Consider the following 16,253-nt stretch of genomic DNA (forward strand, 5'->3'; position numbering starts at 1 on the left):
TGTAACAAACAGTTTTTGATTTTGAGGTGTCAAATTGCTTTTATAGTCATTATCCATTTCAATATCATCGTGCTCAAAATAATCAGTAAATGAACAATTATTATAACCTAGTTGGTTAAGAATAATTTCTAGATCAACGGGTTCTGGTTCCTGAAACGTCAGAGATTCTTGACTTTTTTCTTCGTTTAATACAATATCGGAATATTCAGAATCGTCACTATTTACTGGGTTAAATTTTTCAAAATCAGTAACTTCTGTCTCAAGATATTGTAGAATAACATCTTCGACTGGGTCTATATTAAAATATTCAAAATCGTTATTGTGAAATGCGTATTTTTATTAAAAATCATCAAAACAGAACTCACCCATAAACTGATCCGGAAAAATAATATTTAAATATTCTAAAAGTTGTTCGTCTGAATTTCTCCACTCTAATTCTGTTTCTCTACGGTAAATTCGTGCTATATTTCTATCTTTAATTCCCATATTAAGAGAGAATTTTTTACAAAGAATTTAAATTTAAAAAAATAGAAAATTACATATCCAAAAGTCAAACTTATTGTTACGCCTACAATAAGTACAAACTTATTAATTACGCCTATATAATTATAACACACACACACACACATACACATACACAGACACTTAAGAAATAGTACAGAATGACGCGAAGATCTATTATAAACATAAATACACATGTAGGAACGTGATTGGTTATTAGCTAATTACATGAGGTAAACACTTAGCGCATGATCGGCAACCCCCTCTCACCAATTTAAAAAATAATGTCATTGTTTAAACATTAGATTGCGAATAAAAAAGAAATCTCGATTCATATAAATTTCGAGGTACGATTAAATAATGAATACTATTGTATTATATGTATATAATAATTATTATTCATATTAATAATATTTGGCGTTTGTCGAGTATTAAATTATAGTATTTAAATAATAATACGTTTGTTCACACACACACAAACAAAATATTGTGAGATACGAACGGATATTTACGGCTTATTTAAAATCGATGATTTTATTAATAACTATTACCATTAAATTCGAAGATGAAAGTAACATCAACAAGACCGGTAGCTTGATTAATTTATACTTTTAATAATTAATATTTCTTATATACTATTGTTTTCGAAGCTCTCTATTTTCGTATAAGTATACTTTAATAATTAGTAGTTTCGATTAATTATTATTTATTCAAATATATTCCGATATTCCGCGTTTTGATAGAATATTAAACTAACATTTGAATAATAGTACATTCGTTTAAATATTATAACGCGAATAAAAAAAGATAATTGTTTTCTGAAATATTTACTTAATACTTCCGATAATTTTTATTGATTTAATCGCGAAATCTGATTTAGAAATGAGCTTATATATTGTGTGTGTACTTTTATTTAGATTTTTGTTAAAATTATATATATATATAATATGATAAAATAAAGTATTCATTATTATTATTATTTTACACAAAATAATTGTCAAATCATCGACAAAATCTTATTCATTTTTATCGCAAATTTATGGTCTACTTACTGTGTATTATTCGTTATATCAATCATTATTCTCATCACAAATTTGTCGTCAATTCAAATAAAATCAAAGATATTTAACACATTCTTTGTCGGATTAGTTTGCAGTAATTCATCAGAAGCCGTTTTAAATGTTTGTAATAAAATCCTTTAAAAATCGACAAAAAAATCACTTCATCATTCTATAATAATTTATATTGGTGATATAATTAACCGTACGTGATGTAAATATATATCACATAGAAAATAAAAAAAATATAAAATAGATAAAAATTTTTTTGTACACTTCCTAAAAAACAAGTAAAAATTATACATGAGTTATTTTTACACAATCTGCACAGAAAGTCGGGTTTCCATCGCAGACATTGCATATGAAATAAGAGTATTTTATTATGCCTTTGGAACTGCAATTTTTGCAACGCTTCCTTTTCTTGAAAGGAAATGTTGTTTTCTGTATTACAGTTAAAACATGGGTCCTTTCATCTGTAGTATATAATGGCATGATTGTATGCAGATTTTGCGTAGGTACTATCAACATATTTGTAATTAAATATAAACGAAAATGGTCTAAAGATATATCATAAAAATATTGATTTATTATAAGATGTGTATTTGTTACCATTAATTGCAATAAATGGATAAATAGTTTTACAGGCCATCTAACGATATCTTTTTGTAATGGATAATAAGATAGAAACTGTTCTTGATTATGTATTCGTCTTCTTAGGTTTATATCGCATTGCTTTACTGGTAATGGTATAAGTTTCGTTCCATTTCGTTTGTTTTTAATTAAGACCATATCGTTTTTATATTCGGTAGAGATGTAGGTACAATCTCTCGTGTCTTTCCATTTACCAATCATTACATCGCCGGCATATTTGCAAATACTTTCTCCTTTCATTAATTTTGCTTTCACAACTTCTTTCGGCAAAGTTTTTCTATTTTTTTGTATATTTCCAGTAATGTATGTACGTCTTCTAATGAGGTGTTTCGCAAGTTCATAACTATTGTAATCATTATTCGAATACACGCTATGGCCGATATCTAAAAAATTGTCTAGAGACTTCATTACTTTCTCACAATTCTCATTTTCATCATAATCATCTAATATACCCGTATACATCGAACATTTTAAAACAATGCCAGTAACTGTTTTGACCGTAAATATTCTTACACCATATTTCTCGTATTTATTTGGTATATATTGGCGAAGTATAAACTTTCCCCGCCAAAATACTAAAGATTCATCCAAAATAATTTCCTGTTCTGGATAATATAATTGGGACATTTTAATATTGAAGTAATTAATAATATCCCTTATTTTACGTAATTGATCACCCTCCTCGTTTGATTGTTCTCCAAAATGCAACATTCGTAACAATAATGCAAAACGTTTGAAACTCATGTTATTTGTAAAAACACGTAAGCGGAATAATTGTTCTTTTTTCCAATAATCACTTACACGGTCCAATTTTATAGTTCCCATATGCAAAAGTATTCCAAACAAGACAAAAATTTCGCGTCTCGTAACTTCTGTCCATGAAGTTAATCCGTAATATTGCCTAGTTTTTGGACACTGTAGCGTTTTAACAGCATAAGCATTTGTGTTATTAATAATATAATCGATTAAATCGTCACCCAAGAAATATCGAAATAAGCTAATGGAATCACTTGCTTGAACAACATTGTGCACTCTATCGTAAATTTGAAAAGGAAAAAACCTCATAGTTGTTGAATCATTTTCCCAAACAACATTTTCTGGAACAACGAATCTTCTTTCCTGAAACTTCCTCTTCGGAAGTTCTGCGATATTATTCTCATCTATTTCAATATCGGAGCAGTTATCAACGTTAAAAGTATATTCTTTTTCCCGAAGCGTTTCAAGTTCTCTAATATTTTCTTCGTCTATTTCAATATCAGAATATTCAGGATCATCATTGTAATCTATGCTTTCTTGTTCAATACTAACATCTTCTTGCTTAAGAGATGCTTCTCTCTGAAGACACGAAGATTCTAAAGTATCATTTTCATCTATTTCTAAATCAAAACATTCAGGATTATTCTCGTAAATTGTATTTTCTTGTTCCATATTAACATCTTCTTGCTTAAGAGATTCTTCTCTCTGAAGACACGAAGATTCTAAAGTATCATTTTCATCTATTTCTAAATCAAAACATTCAGGATTATTCTCGTAAATTGTATTTTCTTGTTCCATATTAACATCTTCTTGCTCAATAGATTCTTCTCTCTGAAGACACGAAGATTCTAAAGTATCCTTATCATCGTAAATTTTATTTTCTTGTTCCATATTAACATCTTCTTGCTCAATAGATTCTTCTCTCTGAAGACACGAAGATTCTAAAGTATCCTTATCATCGTAAATTTTATTTTCTTGTTCCATATTAACATCTTCTTGCTCAATAGATTCTTCTTTCTGAAGACACGAAGATTCTAAAGTATCCTTATCATCGTAAATTTTATTTTCTTCTTCCATATTAACATCTTGCTCAACAGATTTTTCTCTCTGAAGCCACCAAGGTTCTACAGTATTGTCTTCATCTATTTAAATATTAAAATATTCGAAATTATTACTGTGAAGAGCGTATTTTTAAAAATCATTAGAATAGAATCCTTACCTTCAAGGTTTTCCGGTCCAGGGTATAAAAATTCTACAAGTTGTCTGTCTTGTAACCATCTCGAATTCGATATTTCAGAATTTAAAAATTTTGATTTATCCCAACTCATATTAAGAAGGAATTTTACAAAGAATTTAAATAGAAAAATAAAAAAACACAAATCCAAAATCAAACTTATTGGTTTTATTAGCACTTCTATATAATTATAACACACACACTTAAGAGATAATGTCAGATAGACTAACGCGAATGTCTATTATTAACATAAATCCTACCACATGTTGGCATATGATTGGCTATTAGCTGATCATATTTACCATATCAAACACTAATGCATGATCAACAACAAACATCTTAAATATTTAGTTGGGGCTAAGGTTTCTTCGTAATTTAATATTAGATAACTTCAGAATCAAAAACTTTGGTAATATTTTATCGAATCTATAATTACTTGCATACGTACAAAAGATGACATATTATAAAATAATTAAAAAAATAAGTTATGGTATATTAGTTTATTCAGTCAAAAATTATTGCATCTTGAAATTAAAAAATTAAAAATTTAGTTCAGGTGTATGCTATTTTTAATTTTTTATTTTGTAATGTGCATTATATAAAACTTAATTCAAGTGTACCTTATCGAATATATTATTTGCTTTAACTTTTTGCTAATAAGCAGAAGGATGGGAAAAATTAATAGAACAAATAGTCAATATTTTATTAAATAAAATTTATTGTAAATATGAAAAAATCATCTTTCATTTTCCATTGAAAAAACGAAATGACTTTTCGAACATCTCAATATTTGGAGTGATCTATTTCCTTCACCCTTCCACCGGTTTGGTACCGGATATTCAATGTGCATTAAATGTGCATTCAATGTGCATACGTGTCCTTGAAATCAAACTTCGAGCGAATAGTAGTAAACACTTCCATCTAGCGACTATCGTCATAACTAAACTTTCAAGAAAAACTCTTATACACTGAAAGAAAACTATACGTCATTTATAACTGCAAATTATATATATTCTGCTTGAAAAATTTCATAATTTTTGTTTATTAATATATAACAATATGTCATCTTTCAAAAACCATAATATATTTTAATCTTATTGTAAAAAGTTTTGACGTAAATTTTTTAGGTTAGTTATTTAAAATTAAATAGTTTATTAATTGAAGTGTGTTTAAACAGTTGTAAAGTGTTACTTATATACAACACGATGTCACGTACAGGAACAAAACTGGAAGCAAAAAAAGTTGTACGTATATGTTATTGGACATTAAATATTGTTTTTATTTCTTAACAAAATATGTATATGGAATTTTACAAATGAATACCTTTATTCGACTTAAATCTATTAATTTTGATAAATTTAATGAAGATTAAAGGAATTAGTGAAAATTCTTTATTTTTCATATGTTACTTTTATCTTTCTTTACAACTATGAGAGAGGCAGCGAAGAAACTTTCTTTATTTTTATATTTCACAGAACTCTGAATTATTCACATTAACTTATGGAGCTCTCGTTGCACAATTACTCAAAGATTATGAGAACGTAGAAGAAGTTAATAAACAATTAGATAGAATGGGATATAATATGGGAATTCGTTTGATAGAAGATTTTCTAGCACGTACTGGATCTGGGCGGTGCTATGATTTTAGAGATACGTCTGAAAAAATTCAAACTGGATTTAAAATATATCTTGGAATAACACCAACTATTACAAACTGGAGTGCTGCTGGAGATGAATTTTCTTTGTACTTTGAAGCGAATCCATTAACCGAGTTTGTAGAATTACCAGATCATTGTTTAAATCTGAAATATTGTAATATATTAACAGGTATATTAAGAGGTGCTTGCGAAATGGTGCAAATGGAAGTTGCATGTTGGTTTGTTCAGGATCAATTGAAAAATGATACCATTACTGAATTACGTGTTAAATTTATTAAAAGATTAGAGGATGCAATACCTGCCGGTGAAGACTAAATTCTTATTAATGTTATTATAATATTATTATTATTATAAATAAACTTTATATCAAAATATTCTTTTATTGGATATTACTGTCATAATAGTATTGATGATTTAATACAAATATACATATTTATGTGAATGTATAAATAACAGATTTAAATACATTAATTTATGAATTATAGATATAAAATTCAGGAACTAATATTTTTAATTTAAAGATCTTAGTGCTCATTTTTATTTAAAATAAACCTTATGTCGCTTTTATGAACTATGTACAATAAAAAGTATAAAATACATAGATCATATATATTTATATAAATATCTATTAAGATTCGAAAATTGATACATTCTTATAATAGTATCTATATCTACTAAAAATCATGTTTATCGGACTGGTAACATAACCTTCAAAATGAAAATATAAAAGAACTATAACAGATCAATTTGATCGTGCTTTCATAACCTAAAATATTGGGAATAGATTTATAAACATATGAAATATCATTTTGGTTAAAGTTTTTCCAAATGATCGAAATTAGGTGTAAACATTGTTGTAAAAATCTCTTTCAAAATGAAAGTTTTACATTACTTTCATCCCATAACGAAGATATAAATAATATTGAACATACAGAATGTGGTGGTGATTTTATTGAACATTGTTTATACATGTCTATGGAAAATTTGCCTACATGGATACAGAAAATAATAGATCAAGTAAAATCAATTTTTCTTATATGCATAATATTTTTATACAAAACAATAGTTAATCAATATATGTGTGTGTGTACACATATATTATTTATTCATAGAATAAATATAAATAAATATAATAATATCTTCTTTGTAGACATCTTGGACGAAAGGAAGATTAAATTGCCCATTTTGCAATACTCGATTAGGATCATTTAATTTGGTAATTGATACTAAATGTAATTGCGGTACATGCATTATGCCCCCTATTAGATTGATTCGTAGCAAATTGGATGTAATAAATGATAATGATAACAAGTTAACAGTGCTTACAAAGATGTATAAGAATATGAATTTAAAGATACCTAAGTAAGTAATTAAAGATCATATGTTGCTAACATAGAAAAGAATGCTAACAAACATAGATGATGTAAAGATTAAATCTTAATGTTTGACGTAGAAATATCATATTAAAATTTTAATATTTTTTGTTTTTTTTTTTGTCAGTAATCAATAGCGAGCAAAATGCATGTAAAAATAGAAAATAAGTTTATTAACATCATGGTATTCTTTGAACTATTGTTGTTATTTATAATTCCTTACAATATTTATAAAGCGGCATGTTATTATCGTCATTATGCATTCTAAATAATAATATTTTCGATGTAGCATTTTTTCTTATCTTATTATGCAATAGGATAGAATTTTCTTTTCTTTTTTTCAACTATTCTAATTTTTGTTATTATAATTAATATTTAATCGTTACATCAAATGAGGTGATGCATTACAATTCCAAAGCTAACTAATTGTAAGATAGGAAGATTGTAATAATATCAATATTCTGCTATCGTAGCATTCTGAAGTTCTTTATAACAGAAAAATTATATACTTGCACTTGCAAGCATAGATATTTTATATAATTACATGTACATATATTTATATATATACAGAATACTTATCAACTACATCGTACATAATGAATAAATAGATATGATATTTTCGCAGTCCTTAAAATTATAAATTGCCATTAAGGATATAACTAAAATATTTCTATACATTTAAGTGTCACAAATATTAATTTCATATCTCGTAAAGAAAACAGACCCTCCAACCCATTAAAGAGAAAGTAATAAAGACATATTAATTTAATATTTTAATCTTATAAATCAACTTATAGAAATAAAAGAAATAACGTACTTAGAGAACACTAAAGAATCATAGATGCTTTTTTAAATCTTTTGTTTTTCTTTCATCAAAAGTTACCAAAAAATTCAATTTTTCTTTATAATTATTAATAAATTAATAAGTATATCATAAAAGTGTATCGACTGTACGTATTTAATAAGAAATAATAAGAAAAAATATAAGTATTCTGTTGTCTCTTAAAGCATGTCATCTAACAAGCATAAAGAAATTTAATAATCTTGTATTATTATCCTGTCTTTCTTTCGTTAAATATAATTATTTTTAGATAAGTAACAATTTTACGATTTATGATGCATCACATAACAATTTTATAACAATTTAATTAAAATAAAATATTAATATGTACTTTCTTTTACATCGTACAGTAGAAAATTTTCAATCATGAAAATATTTATGAAAAATATATTTATGAAAAATGTTTTAGTTGCAAAAATAATAAGTAATATTTATAAATTTTTATATTATAGAACATTAACAAAATATTTCTCATTGAAAATGAATGAAAATAGAAACAAGCTACTTGTACATAAACTATAAATCAATAAATGTGACAATTTAGATGAATTTTAATACATAATTTACAAGAACTATTACAATTTGTGCTTTTTATTATAGTAAAAAAAAGAAATTTAAATTGATGAAAACTTTTTACGTTCATTTTCTATACATTTATAAAAAGCAACCATAACTTTACATAGAATAATAGAATTATAACAAATTTAACAGAAGAATATTAAATACTACCAATACATTTGTATTTTCTTTTTGGCAGTATTTTTTTTTTTATTATTTTCTTTTTTATAGCAAGATTTTTTTAACATTATGAAATAAAATTCACGTGTATGTATATAATGCAACAAATAGCTTAATTTTCAATATTTAAACAATATTATAAATAACTATAGAGATCAGTGCTAATAATATCGAAAAATTTTAATAATTATAAGTAGGAAGACTGATATTATTATAGCACAAATAATAATTTAACAATATATAATATCATTTTACTATATCTTGAAAAATCATTGTAATTTACCATTCAATAGCTCCTATTGAAACTATATATTGTCTTTATTTTGCTGTAAATGTGATGTATATTATATCGTGCCTTTTAATGATATATTCAATATCTTATTTATGCAACGTCAATTGCAATTCTTTACTGTTGGTACACATTACAATGTATATAACAAGATGTAGTATTTATTTACATACTTTAAGAGAATAACAACAAAATTATTCTATAATGTGTACAAATATATATCAAAGGCACATATGGTAAATACTAAAAATTCAAAGTATTTGGTCGGACAAAGCTGATTGACTCGTAGTCTTTTTTTAAATATACTTTTAACTGAATATAAAACAAAAATAATCTAATATTATTTCATATGCAATTAATATCCACAATCTATATCGTACAACGAGCTGGATATTAAATGTAAGAAATTATATATGACTTCTCTCAACGAAGATATTATTTTATATATATAATAACTTATGCCAAGTAAAGAAATGTTTTGTACACATTGATACCTAGAGTGCTCTTTTCAGCAAGGTCTTTAATAACATCTGCTGAATTGTAAAATATTATACATTAATAAGACTTAGATGCTACAATTGGAACATTTCATCCTGTTGCTGTTGAAGTCTTTGTAACGACGTTTTAACTTTTCTTCCTTGGGTCATTACTACAGCAGTGGGAAAATTTTGCGAATCACTAGAGGATGATAGCCTTAGTTCTGATGAATGGGCTGATGTATGGGTATTCGAAGAAAGCGAATCCCTAAACTTATTGGATGATTTTCGTTGTTGTACATAAGTGTCATTACCTTCATTACAGAATCTAAAATATAAGGAATATTTAAATATATCTACATACATTTTTAAAGATAATGATGCATATAGTATTTCAATGATCATCATATTAACTTACTCACTACTTCCTTGAGTACGTTTAATTTCTTTTTTAACATTAGCTATACTAGAATCCATTTTAGCTAAAAAGTCGTCAGCTGTACTTTCATCGTCTAATGGTGATGTTACAGATGGACTAGATACCTGCATTAATTAATATAATTTTCATTAAATTATATATAAGTTACAGCATATAGCATGGAAATTAAATATTTTAAATGGATAGATATATACCAATGTTAAATCATAATTGTATAATTTACTTACGTTTTGAGAAGTGTTACATTCTGAATCACTGTATGAAGCAGATTCAACAGATGAAGCTAATGGGCTCTCTGCGCTAACAGGTATAAGGAGGTATTCTCGTAAAAATAAACTATCTGATGCCCATAGCCGATTAACTCTTCTTATTTGCTCAGTCTATAATAGAAATATTCAATAATTAAACTAATTCATATCCATGACAATATTAATGAAACAAACTTTGAAATACATACTGTAACACCATACTTAAGCGCAATTCCTTGAAGTGTATCCGTAGATAAAACAATATGTTTTATTAAACTCTCTGCTCTGGTCATGTGTTTAGCTGTACTTCCATACTTTCTTAAAGTTTTCCCAGTATCCGCAATGCACCTGCGTTCCTCCATTTCTCTAGAGCCATTCCATTCCATTGTAAACTCATCGAGTGAACGTATTAGACAATGAAGCAGACATAGTACTTCTTATTATAATGGTACGCAGAAAAATTTAGGTCAGGTATCATAATGGTATAACCTATCTGGGTCATTTGCAAGTATACAGTGCATCTGTTTTAAAAACATTACATTGAACAAATGATCATTAGAAATAATTTAATAATATAATATGATATTTCATTTTCTAAGATATCACTTAAAGATAATCCTTATCAAGTATTGTAATATAAATTTTATCCACTTACGTGTATAAAATTAACGAAATTATTTTAAAAAACAAGACAAATTGTATTATTGCATTCTCTTGTATCGCACGTGATTTGTCATGAGAATATGTGTATTATAATTGATATACCTTACTATTCGACAAATATTACGACACAATCATTTCGAACCCGCACATCTATCTGCTTTCACTTTCTTTCTTTGCTTAATATTAGTCAATGGAACTAAGAGTAACATGCGCAAGCAGGGGTCATTTAATCGTGACCTTTTTATTTTTTGTCAGATTCCACGAATTATGGAAAAGAAAACTACTCTTATGTACATAGATTCTATAATAATTAACAAATACCGATCTATTATTTTCAGATAGTTTCACACTTTTGAAGTTTTATCTAAATCAAAGAAGATTTTTACTTTATCGGTAGAGTCATATATAAATATGTATTTACATTTGTATTTTAAACAAGTAACATATGCAGCCAATCGCAGAAGAAGAAGATCGTTTTTAATTATAATCAAAAATAGTTTTTCATATTTATTTATTTATTTAATATTTAAATAACTTTCTCTCTTTTTTAAAATTGGAACTCTCATTCTTCTTTCAAATGTTTTTCGAATGTTTATTTTGATTATGCATTTTTGGAACATAAAGTTATTACTTAAAAATCTTGATAATATTCGATCAAAAAGATAATTTTATTTATTATAAAAAATCATTTCCAAATATGTATATATATTTATATGCATTTATATAATATATTTATAATAAGTTATCGATCGAGTAAGTTCGAAATAGAATATATGTGTGAACGAAGTTTAATATTTGATCTTTAAATGAACTTTGGTTTCTAGGACGAGAGATTGCACAAAGATAAATAAATAGTCGTTAATTGTAACATGAAAATAATATAACGATTTAAAAAAAAGAAATGATAAAGATTTATGGTGAAATAAGTCGCGTCAGAATTATTTGACTTTATCTATTGCCTCTTTAACTTCGTTTTCAAGAGTTCGTTTCGCTAGGTGGTAGTCGATATTGAGTTATCACACGTTCATTTCTATTCAATGGCGCCACGTTAAAAAGAAAAATAATTCGAATGTTTATTAACGAAAATTAATAAATGTTAATTCGTTGATGACGTTCATATCCACGAGTACGAATGTTGGTATATAGAAAACCTGATTATCTTCTAAATTATATTTTGTAGAATTTGAGCTGAGTTGGCATAACAATAATGGCGACACAGATTGAAAAGCAGCAACAATTATTGAAAGTAAAAAAGTTGATTTACAAAGTGGTAACTGTTGTGTTTCTATTACTTGTGTTTTTAAATCTACCGACTATATGCCAATCACATGGACACGATGAATCACCGAGTTTCAAATATTCTAAAGAAGCCAATGAAGAATATTTGCTAAATCAGCACTCTGAACTGAAACATGATCCAGTGCAATCACATCAATTTAAAAAAGTTCATGCGCATATCACGCATGATGAACACCATAAGCACGATGATGATCATCATCATCACCATCATGAATCAACTAATCTTCCTACTAATGAACATAATGAGATAACGTTTAGAGCTATGGGTTCTACCTTGCTCATTTCTATAGCACCTTTTTTTATTTTATTTTTTGTACCATTAGACAATACTAAGGAATGCGAACCATTATTGAAAATACTTTTGAGCTTTGCATCGGGCGGTCTCCTCGGTGATGCTTTTCTACATCTTATTCCTCATGCATTAGTTCCTCATTCACATGAATCTTTACATTCCCATTCGGATAGCCACCAACATGAAGAATCTGATCACAAACATGATATGTCAGTTGGTTTGTGCGTTCTATTAGGCATTACTGTATTTTTAATTGTCGAAAAAGCTGTACGTATGATAAAAGGTGATCATGGACATTCTCATACTACCAACGAAACTAAGAAAGAATCAGACAAGAAGAAAGGTGTTTCTTCATCTGTTAAAAAAAATTCCGAAACCAAGAATGATATCAAAATTGCAGGCTACCTCAATTTAGTTGCAGACTTTTTGCATAATTTTACAGATGGCTTAGCTATAGGAGCCAGCTATTTAGCTGGAAACAGTATTGGCTATGTAACAACATTTACTATTTTATTACACGAAGTACCTCATGAAATAGGTGACTTTGCCATATTGGTTCAAAGTGGTTGTAGTAAGAAAAAGGTAATAAACTGAATACATGATTATTCCATTTCTTGTATCTTGTATGTTTATCGTAATTTTGATTGCAGGCTATGTTACTGCAGTTGACTACTGCAATAGGTGCTTTGTTAGGCACTTATGTGTCCTTATTAGCAGAAGGGATGGGTAAATTAATCAAATCATTATTTTCAAATAAAATAATTCACAGGTGTTTAATATTAAAGACATTAATATTTACATTTTAGGAGATTTTGCGACAATGTGGATTCTTCCGTTCACCGCTGGAGGATTTATCTATATTGCTACTGTCTCTGTGATACCAGAATTATTAACTGACACTAAGTTTTGGCAATCGGTTAAAGAAATTATTGCACTTCTTGCAGGAGTATATATGATGGTACTTATAGCAGAATATGAATAGAAATCTATTTTTAAAAATATGGTCTTTTTAATAATGCATTTATTTTCTTTTTTAATAATATTATTGTTAATATTATTATTATTATGAATATTTGTCCATAATCTCAAAAATCACCAAACAAATGACTGTTACAATTGATACGGCAAGAAATTGTGAAATCATGAAACTTATTTATAAATTATGATATTTAAATTGTATAAGATTTCATTTTTTCATTAAGTTTATTTTAAGGTAAAGTTCAATCTATATCGTTATCTTTTAAATTTAATGTTATCCTTTTTGTTCGTTATTACTTATCATTAATCCCTTTTCTTTCATAAGTTTTTTATATTCCATTTGCTTCTCCATTTGTTTCCTCTTTCTTTCTTGACGCATTAATTCTTCTTTTGATACTACAATAATTAAAAATTATTATATTATTAAACAAACAAATAAAGTATTACATTATTAATGTCATACGAGAAAAGTAATAGCACGTATATTTAATCTTTTTATTCTTACATTTTTTACTGTTAATATCCACTTGATCTAGAAGAATATTTGATTTTGAATTTGATATATCTTTAATACAAATTCCATCATTCAAAGATACTTGATTTCCGTTGGATTTAGAAACTTCTGCTACTTGATTCGATGGACTATTTCTATTTTCAGATACTACTTCTAAATTGATTAGATCAAAGATAATATATATATATTTTTTTGTATACAAATAGAAGTCTTTCAAAGAGAAAAGATAACAAGATTGATTTACCTTTTTCTTCTTTTATTTCTTTAATATCATGATTAACTACAGAAGACGACTTGTTTTTAGAAAGTGTAAGAAAATTAGAAAGTTCTTTGGAAAGATGTTTAGCTTTTACGCTTATGCTACCACCAAAACTACATAAAACTTTAACTAATGCGTCATTGTAAGAAGCCTAAAAAGAAAATATAATATAAATACATTTAACTCTTTTTTTTATGCAATTTTTAAAAAAGAGTTGAGTGTAATATGAATGGTAATTTATATACTTATATATATAATTACATATATTTTTACTTACAACTCTAGCACAATGTATAGCTTCACCTTTGACTGATCCTTCCTTAATACTATATCCCATGTCTTCATGATAGATTCCAGAACCTAATTCTATTTTAATTAATGTATGACATCCAACAATATAAACACCCCAGGCAAAATCAACAAAATCTGAAAATGAGACATGGAATTAAATTAATATATCTTTTTCTTCCTTCATATATTTTATTGAAATATATAATATTGTATAGATATACCTAACGTTTGATTACTAACTGAATAACTCCATTTTTCTTCTCCAAATACATCATTTGCTATTGACAACAATGCATCGTTCACAACTTTTATCTTCTGTAATTGTATAACTAATGGTAGATTTTCTTTTATTTGATGTTGTGCATTTTTATGATCTTGTTTTCCATTTGGCTAAGAAAATATATTAAAATTTAACATACATTACATTAAATGCAACATATTGTTTTATCCAAAGTATATTTATTTAAAAAGTGCTATAATTACTTACTATTTTAATACACGATGGATAATCATTCGTATTGCTCGACATTTTTTTTATAACTTTTGTTTATTTTGATTTCTCAAAATTCAAAGATGTTTGTTTACTCAAATGATAAAGAAGAAAATGTTGCAACTAACGCATGTAACGGTAGTTAAGAGAATTAACACGTTTGTGTGACATATGTCATGAAAAATTAGGTTAGAATTTTTTATATTCATTACAGTGTATCGTTTTTGTCAATATTTTCTTTCAAATTTAATTGATTAACGTGATAATTAATGTTAAATCAATATGTTTGGAAATAAGAAACAAAGTTTACCACCTAGACCTAATTTTCCGAATCCTGAACATATATTAGAAGATCTTTCCAATGCATCAGCTGATGATGTTGCATTTAAAGTTATGAATGAAGGTATATTATTGAATAAAAAATTAACAGTATTATAGTAACATTATGAATAATTGTATAAAATATGTTTATTATTATGATCTTAATAAATGTTGAGGATAAAAATAATTTCAGATAACATTCAAACAGAAAATTTGTATATTTTGACCGATCACAATAATTCTGAGGATATTTACAAAAAAGTAAAAATTTATTTAAACGTTAAAGAGCAATTGAAACAATTGGAAGTTATTTTAAAGAAAGAACAGGAACAATTGCAAAAAGATAACGAAGAAATAAGAGCACTTGCGGATAGTATCAGAAAACAAGCGCAAGCTGCTCTTATAACGTGACATATATATCTTGTCGATTAATTAAATTAATTTATAAATTAAAGATATGTTCCATCGTATCTATCATATAACGTTATTTTTAATTGTTTAATTAAAAATTATTTTCATCTAAGCGTCATATTATGTAAGCCGTGATTTATTGTATACAGAAATGTAAATCATTTACAACATAGCATAGTTGTAAACATTATAACTATGAAATTGTAAAGAAAACTTTGTTGATTATTATAAATTGCGTGTAAAATATTATAATTATTTTATTATTGTATATGTATATATGTGTGTGTATTTTCGTATTTAGATATAATATCACCGGTAAATATTGTTGTGCGATTATTTTAAATAAGGCACAATTTGTTCATTTTAATATTTATGAAAAACATTGATAAGTAGTATCTCGTTAAGATTTAAAATGTTATTCATATTTGTCTCGAATAGTCGTTATCTCTACAAATTTCATTTATATTATTTCT

At 26.4% G+C, this 16,253-nt stretch overlaps 6 protein-coding genes across 6 annotated transcripts; 4 read left to right on the top strand and 2 right to left on the bottom strand.

Moving 5' to 3' along the window:
* Positions 1 to 5,135: 5,135 nt before the first annotated feature.
* LOC122515777 (trafficking protein particle complex subunit 3) lies at positions 5,136 to 6,457 on the top strand. The gene is made up of 2 exons (XM_043633218.1): positions 5,136 to 5,444; positions 5,676 to 6,457. Exons 1-2 carry the CDS (start codon positions 5,406 to 5,408, stop codon positions 6,171 to 6,173), a joined length of 537 nt encoding a protein of 178 aa, XP_043489153.1. The 5' UTR covers positions 5,136 to 5,405; the 3' UTR covers positions 6,174 to 6,457.
* A 222-nt stretch (positions 6,458 to 6,679) lies between these two features.
* Positions 6,680 to 7,519, top strand: LOC122515778 (E3 ubiquitin-protein ligase RNF180-like). Its single transcript, XM_043633219.1, has 2 exons — positions 6,680 to 6,875; positions 7,009 to 7,519. Exons 1-2 carry the CDS (start codon positions 6,687 to 6,689, stop codon positions 7,222 to 7,224), a joined length of 405 nt encoding a protein of 134 aa, XP_043489154.1. The 5' UTR covers positions 6,680 to 6,686; the 3' UTR covers positions 7,225 to 7,519.
* Positions 7,520 to 9,592: 2,073 nt separating this feature from the next.
* On the bottom strand, positions 9,593 to 11,309 carry LOC122515776 (lysM and putative peptidoglycan-binding domain-containing protein 2). The gene is made up of 5 exons (XM_043633217.1): positions 10,918 to 11,309; positions 10,472 to 10,783; positions 10,242 to 10,394; positions 9,994 to 10,118; positions 9,593 to 9,903 (listed from the first exon to the last, which is right to left on the bottom strand). Exons 2-5 carry the CDS (start codon positions 10,646 to 10,648, stop codon positions 9,672 to 9,674), a joined length of 687 nt encoding a protein of 228 aa, XP_043489152.1. The 5' UTR covers positions 10,649 to 10,783; positions 10,918 to 11,309; the 3' UTR covers positions 9,593 to 9,671.
* Positions 11,310 to 11,666: 357 nt separating this feature from the next.
* On the top strand, positions 11,667 to 13,695 carry LOC122515773 (protein catecholamines up). Its single transcript, XM_043633213.1, has 3 exons — positions 11,667 to 13,098; positions 13,167 to 13,242; positions 13,323 to 13,695. Exons 1-3 carry the CDS (start codon positions 12,133 to 12,135, stop codon positions 13,496 to 13,498), a joined length of 1,218 nt encoding a protein of 405 aa, XP_043489148.1. The 5' UTR covers positions 11,667 to 12,132; the 3' UTR covers positions 13,499 to 13,695.
* Positions 13,696 to 13,700: 5 nt separating this feature from the next.
* On the bottom strand, positions 13,701 to 15,232 carry LOC122515775 (DNA repair protein RAD52 homolog). The gene is made up of 6 exons (XM_043633216.1): positions 15,046 to 15,232; positions 14,780 to 14,948; positions 14,545 to 14,693; positions 14,253 to 14,418; positions 14,000 to 14,161; positions 13,701 to 13,890 (listed from the first exon to the last, which is right to left on the bottom strand). Exons 1-6 carry the CDS (start codon positions 15,085 to 15,087, stop codon positions 13,769 to 13,771), a joined length of 810 nt encoding a protein of 269 aa, XP_043489151.1. The 5' UTR covers positions 15,088 to 15,232; the 3' UTR covers positions 13,701 to 13,768.
* Positions 15,233 to 15,275: 43 nt separating this feature from the next.
* On the top strand, positions 15,276 to 15,993 carry LOC122515779 (UPF0449 protein C19orf25-like). Its single transcript, XM_043633220.1, has 2 exons — positions 15,276 to 15,451; positions 15,563 to 15,993. The coding sequence occupies exons 1-2, from the start codon at positions 15,331 to 15,333 to the stop codon at positions 15,778 to 15,780; spliced, it is 339 nt and encodes a 112-aa protein (XP_043489155.1). The 5' UTR covers positions 15,276 to 15,330; the 3' UTR covers positions 15,781 to 15,993.
* The last annotated feature ends 260 nt before the right edge of the window (positions 15,994 to 16,253 follow it).

Source organism: Polistes fuscatus, unplaced genomic scaffold, assembly GCF_010416935.1.
Source record: "Polistes fuscatus isolate 324 unplaced genomic scaffold, CU_Pfus_HIC Scaffold19, whole genome shotgun sequence".
NCBI classification, from domain to species: domain Eukaryota; kingdom Metazoa; phylum Arthropoda; class Insecta; order Hymenoptera; family Vespidae; genus Polistes; species Polistes fuscatus.

Coding starts and splice junctions, on each gene's coding strand:
- LOC122515777 (XM_043633218.1), top strand. CDS start 5,406: ATGTCACGTACAGGAACAAAACTGGAAGCAAAAAAAGTT. Junction 5,445..5,675: donor AACTGGAAGCAAAAAAAGTT/GTACGTATATGT, acceptor TATATTTCACAG/AACTCTGAATTATTCACATT.
- LOC122515778 (XM_043633219.1), top strand. CDS start 6,687: ATGATCGAAATTAGGTGTAAACATTGTTGTAAAAATCTCTTTCAAAAT. Junction 6,876..7,008: donor TACAGAAAATAATAGATCAA/GTAAAATCAATT, acceptor TCTTCTTTGTAG/ACATCTTGGACGAAAGGAAG.
- LOC122515776 (XM_043633217.1), bottom strand. CDS start 10,648: ATGGAATGGAATGGCTCTAGAGAAATGGAGGAACGCAGGTGCATTGCG. Junction 10,395..10,471: donor CGCTTAAGTATGGTGTTACA/GTATGTATTTCA, acceptor TTTCTATTATAG/ACTGAGCAAATAAGAAGAGT. Junction 9,904..9,993: donor CGTACTCAAGGAAGTAGTGA/GTAAGTTAATAT, acceptor CTTATATTTTAG/ATTCTGTAATGAAGGTAATG.
- LOC122515773 (XM_043633213.1), top strand. CDS start 12,133: ATGGCGACACAGATTGAAAAGCAGCAACAATTATTGAAAGTAAAAAAG. Junction 13,099..13,166: donor GTGGTTGTAGTAAGAAAAAG/GTAATAAACTGA, acceptor TTTTGATTGCAG/GCTATGTTACTGCAGTTGAC. Junction 13,243..13,322: donor CTTATTAGCAGAAGGGATGG/GTAAATTAATCA, acceptor TTTACATTTTAG/GAGATTTTGCGACAATGTGG.
- LOC122515775 (XM_043633216.1), bottom strand. CDS start 15,087: ATGTCGAGCAATACGAATGATTATCCATCGTGTATTAAAATA. Junction 14,949..15,045: donor ATCCATCGTGTATTAAAATA/GTAAGTAATTAT, acceptor ATATTTTCTTAG/CCAAATGGAAAACAAGATCA. Junction 13,891..13,999: donor GGATATTAACAGTAAAAAAT/GTAAGAATAAAA, acceptor TAATTATTGTAG/TATCAAAAGAAGAATTAATG.
- LOC122515779 (XM_043633220.1), top strand. CDS start 15,331: ATGTTTGGAAATAAGAAACAAAGTTTACCACCTAGACCTAATTTTCCG. Junction 15,452..15,562: donor ATTTAAAGTTATGAATGAAG/GTATATTATTGA, acceptor AAATAATTTCAG/ATAACATTCAAACAGAAAAT.